Raw genomic sequence first — 5,000 nt, 5'->3', positions numbered from 1 at the left:
TAGTAAGGCAAGGGCAAACTGCTTTATCTACCATTTTTCTTAGTTTTGCATTTTTGCACATATGCAGTCTTCCATTTTAGGGCAATATTGTCACTTCCACTTTCAACAGCTATATCCTAGGTGTAAGAGAATATAATTACTTACTCTCTCGCTTACCTCTCTTTCTTAATACTTCTCTCTTGCAGCTGATAAGCTCACACTCCTTCCGACCAATTCGGACAATTAAGGTCGTAATAAGATATACATTATAAAACAATTCACTGCGTGCGATGCGACCGCTCAATCACCTCACGGTAATTACCTCGTGTAATCACGACTTATATTTTCGTTCGCGATTTCATCAACAATTTTTCTGTGCTTACATCTCTTTATTTTTTTTATGCTATCGATAGGTCACAAGACGCTTTGTTCATGAACTACCGTCATATGGCAAAAAATTATTTAACCACCGTCATATGAAAAAAAATTATTTAACCACCGTCATATGAAAAAAAATTATTTAACCACCGTCACATGACAAAAAATTATTTAACTACAGTCATATGACAAAAAATTATTTGAATTACGGTACTTCATTCATTTGATAACAGCAATTAAACATGATTTACAGAATGAATTGTATATTTGAATGTCCCTAAGTTAAATATGAATCTTCAGTCGGAAGACGCTTTAAATCGCGGTCATAGGATGTGCTCAGATTCCCAATGTCCTTCAGGTCGAACCACCGTCCATCTGCCAACATCGTCGTAGTCCAGTGGTTCTCAAACTGGGGGTAATTACCCCAGTGGGGGTAATGAAGCCGTTTCTGGACGGGTAACGAAGCACCTTCTAAATTTTATTTTCTATTAATTACCAAAAAAATGATGCTTTAATTCCAATTTGTAATAAAAGGAATGATGCTTTAATCTTCATTTTATGTCAAGGGAATCATGTCTAAAATCTGAATTCCTTATTTCCGAAGACTTGAGCAAAAGTAAAATTAATTTCTTACATATAAAATGCATCAGAAATTAAACATTCCAATAATTTTCTTTCCCTTACATTATAATTCACTTAATTAAAGAGGAAGGGGGTAGGGGTCATGGTCTGATCTATCACACCACTAACCCCCCGGGGGTTATAACGGCACCAAAATATTTGAGAACCACATGACGTAGTCAGATAGTAGTAGTGACGCGGCGCGCCGGCGATGAATGAAACGCGCTCGAGACAAACTGCTGGTATCCTGGTATCCTGGTATTCTGATATTCTGATATTCTGCCTCGTGGTCTGTTTGCAGTTCCCCCTGAAGTGGAGGCGAAACTGGCGCCTGCATTAGACCCCAGCAACATTAAGGAGGGAGACGACGTCTACTTTGAGTGCAGCGTCAAAGCGAATCCGCTGGAGTCCAAAGTCGTTTGGCTGCACGAGGTAACATAAGCCGACTGGAGTCGTTGTCCCGAGTTCTCGCAGAATGCGTTGGCAAGTGTGAAATACATTCGTTGGGGACTTTAGGGCATGAGGGGTACAATTACTCTGCGCTGACGGGTAGGTGTGTGTTTGTGCATGAATTAATGTGAATATACAAGTAGAGTATATACTTACATACACATATATATACACATTTATATATACAGTATATCTGTATATATATATATATATATATATATACACACATATACAGTATATATACACGTCTGTGTATATATGTATGTGTATGTGTGGGTGGGTATGTGTATGTATGTATGTATGTATGTGTGTGTAAGTATATACTGTATTTGTATGCATACATTAATTCATACGCAAACACATGCCTATCCGTAATTTTCGTTGCATATCAACGTAGAATAATTCTCTCTCTCACACCCTAAAGTCCACAACAAATGTATTTCGCGTTGGCCAATTCATTCTGTTTGTGTGTATATATATATATATATATATATATATATATATATATATATATATATATATATATATATATATATTAAGTCAAACCACATGTTTGTGTGGATTTGTTAACCTGTATGTAAGGAACGGAACGAGACAAATTTAACTGGAATTTTTCGATACCAATAAAATTGGCCTATTTAACCGGGAATGTTATGACAATGATTTAATAAAAAATAAGAGCTTTCTCACACACACACACATATACATATACATGTATATAACGACTGTATTTTATAGGGGAAGCAACTACACACGGACCTGCAGTTGGGGGTACTGGCGCAAGGGAAAAACTTGGTCCTGCAGAAAGTCAACCGACGCGCGATGGGCAATTACCAGTGCAGAGTGACGAATCCCATCGACACAGTGACCAGCGCTCCCACTTCCCTCAACGTCATGTGTAAGTACCTTTCATTCCTAAGAACCTTTCATTCACAAGTACCTTTCATTCACAAATGCGAGCGTACGTCCTTCTGCATGAGGTAGTTGGTAGTTTTTACGTCACTGTAGTACACAGCCTCATTCATCTAGAATTCCTAAATGTTCTTCACGCAGCTCATCAACCCTCGTCCTTATACTAAGACATTTACTTTTGTTTTGCCTTCGTGGTGTTTCTGGATTATTAATGCCATAGCTTTGCAGCCCGTTCGCATTTTCCCCAGACGTAACCGAGTACCGGGGCCTTTCCCTGAAAAAAGCGGGACGCCATATCTTAAAAACTAACCATAGAATATTCTTCAAAATAATCTCATTATGTCTCCCAAACCCAAATTATTCCGTAGGTTCTTACTTGACCGAACCTAACCTAGGGGCGTGGCAAAAATACCAGGGCTGGTGCAGTACTATAGCATACAATCACTCAAGAGCCTTTATCTTACTGGATGATCAAATTACCTAGAAGCGCTCGAATCCAACTTTCCAATTTTGCCAAAAATGTTACCACGGTCCGATATTTCAAAGTTAATGAACATCTTGACAAAAAAAAATGGATGTTAAATATCACAGCATGTATTCAATAGATGTTTTAATTCTACTTTATTTCGTCTTACTATACAATTCCCCTTTATTCGGAATTGACGGTAACTGAGAAACCTAAACTTATGAAAATAGGTAATACATTTTATCTGTTTCTCTTTATCTCGGACAGGCGCGATGACACGAACAGCCTCCGTATCATCCGTGTAACGATTTTGTATACCTACTTCAAGCAGCTTAGAAAATAAATAATTCACTTCAAATGTACTTACTGATTTGTGAATAAATCCGTCGGGTAATCCCAGAAAAGCGGTTGTTTTTGGGCGTAGTGAGTTTTAATTCTATTTGCTCTTTAAGTTGACGTAACTTTATTGAACGTAACATCTGAAATTAATATCGTGTAGAGAAAATAAGTATCTCCATAAAAGGAAATAATTCGTGTGAAATACCGTTGAACTCATATATGTGTGTGTATATATATATATATATATATATATATATATATATATATATATATATATATATATATATATATATATATATATATATGAGTGTGTGGGTGTGTATGTATATGTATATAAATATAAATGTGTATATAAATATGTATATATATATATATAGATTTTATTTATAGATGGACGGATGGATAGACAAATAGACAGATATCAAAAAAGGGTTTCACAAAGACCCGCGGACGTCAAAATCCTATAGTTTTATACATCATTAACGAATGTGGGCGTAAGTACCATATGCTATCGACCTGTCAAGGTCGATATAAATGACCTTATATAAGGTCTCCTTTGTAGGCCATATTTTTTTTTTTTTTAACTGAATATTTAACGATAACGGTTCTATAAAGCGGATGATGCATTTGATCTCAAATTATTAGGTGATGGTATTGGATTGAACTGAATACAGAATTTTAGGCCAAAGGCCAAGCACTGGAACCTACGAGGTCATTCAGCGCTGAAACGGAAATCGACAGTGAAAGGTTTGAAAGGTGTAACAGGAGGAAAACCTCAAAGCAGTTGCACTAAGAATCAACTGTTAGGAGAGGGTTTAGGAAAGTAGGATGAAAGTAAGAGAATTTGAACTGTCATAGAATCGTTCGCTTAAATTTCCATAAAAAAAATCTCATTATGAAAAGAATATGTGTTGAAATTCCTAGATTTACCTAAAATAGAGTAGTACAAGGATTCGAAAGGCCTTCTATTAAATATATATAATTGAAAGAATTTCTGTCAGTGAGACCTTGACCCTAACTCTAACACCTCAAGTGTAGTAAGAAAGCCTTCGATAGACCACAGAGACGAGCAAATTAGGGCATCGTGTTTTCCTGCCGTGTTTTCAGACTAAAATAGGCAGTTCCTATTTCCTTAGAATATAGATATACACACACACATATATATATATATATATATATATATATATATATATATATATATATATATATATATATATATATATATTGGGTGTAAAGCATTGCGTAATATATTTCCTACGTTCTGCTGAACAGAGAAATGCACTGATTTATTGGCTGGTCATCTGAAGTGTAGGTGAACGGGCCTTCATGAAACACCTCCAATTTATCCATTATGTGAAAGTCTCGCGATCAATAAGTTTCAGGAGATTCAAGCCAAAACTAACACAGTTTTTTTCTACACAGAACGTCACTCAGTAGCTTGAACGTGTCATGTTAAAAAGGTCATAGCCTCCTTTCCACATTCACCAAGTTTGACCTTTAAATGTTAAACTTCAAGGTCGTGATCGATGCTCCGGTGCTTACGCGAATTGTCAACTTGTAAGACAAGCTTATTGGAACTGGTCGACCCGCATCAGAATACTGGCGTTTTCGAGGACTTCGGGAACAGCGAATGACCGTGGTCATATTTCATACTTGAAGGTGACAGGTATCATCATGGCAAAACTACCCTCCATAGATCTTGCCTAACTGTGCTCGCCTGGAGTTCCATTGTGGAGGTTATTAACACAGGTGAGGCAACAAAGTTGCACGACGCCCACCGTAAGCAGTAATACTCGATGGAGGCTTTATATATATATATATATTCTCTAGTTAGAATACCACGAACAAGAAATGA

General features: G+C 36.6%; 1 protein-coding gene across 1 annotated transcript in view; it reads left to right on the top strand.

Moving 5' to 3' along the window:
• Positions 1-5,000, top strand: part of LOC136855725 (protein turtle homolog A-like) — a 143,710-nt gene that overhangs the window by 110,575 nt on the left and 28,135 nt on the right. Inside the window, exons 10-11 of the mRNA XM_067133063.1 lie at positions 1,280-1,410; positions 2,167-2,326. Coding sequence (XP_066989164.1) covers positions 1,280-1,410; positions 2,167-2,326 — 291 coding nt within the window. The remainder of the gene's footprint in view (positions 1-1,279; positions 1,411-2,166; positions 2,327-5,000) is intronic.

Source organism: Macrobrachium rosenbergii, chromosome 32, assembly GCF_040412425.1.
Source record: "Macrobrachium rosenbergii isolate ZJJX-2024 chromosome 32, ASM4041242v1, whole genome shotgun sequence".
Classification (NCBI taxonomy): Eukaryota; Metazoa; Arthropoda; class Malacostraca; order Decapoda; family Palaemonidae; genus Macrobrachium; species Macrobrachium rosenbergii.
The sequence above is the reverse complement of the archived record's forward strand: the minus strand, read 5'-3'. Positions and strand labels throughout refer to the sequence as shown.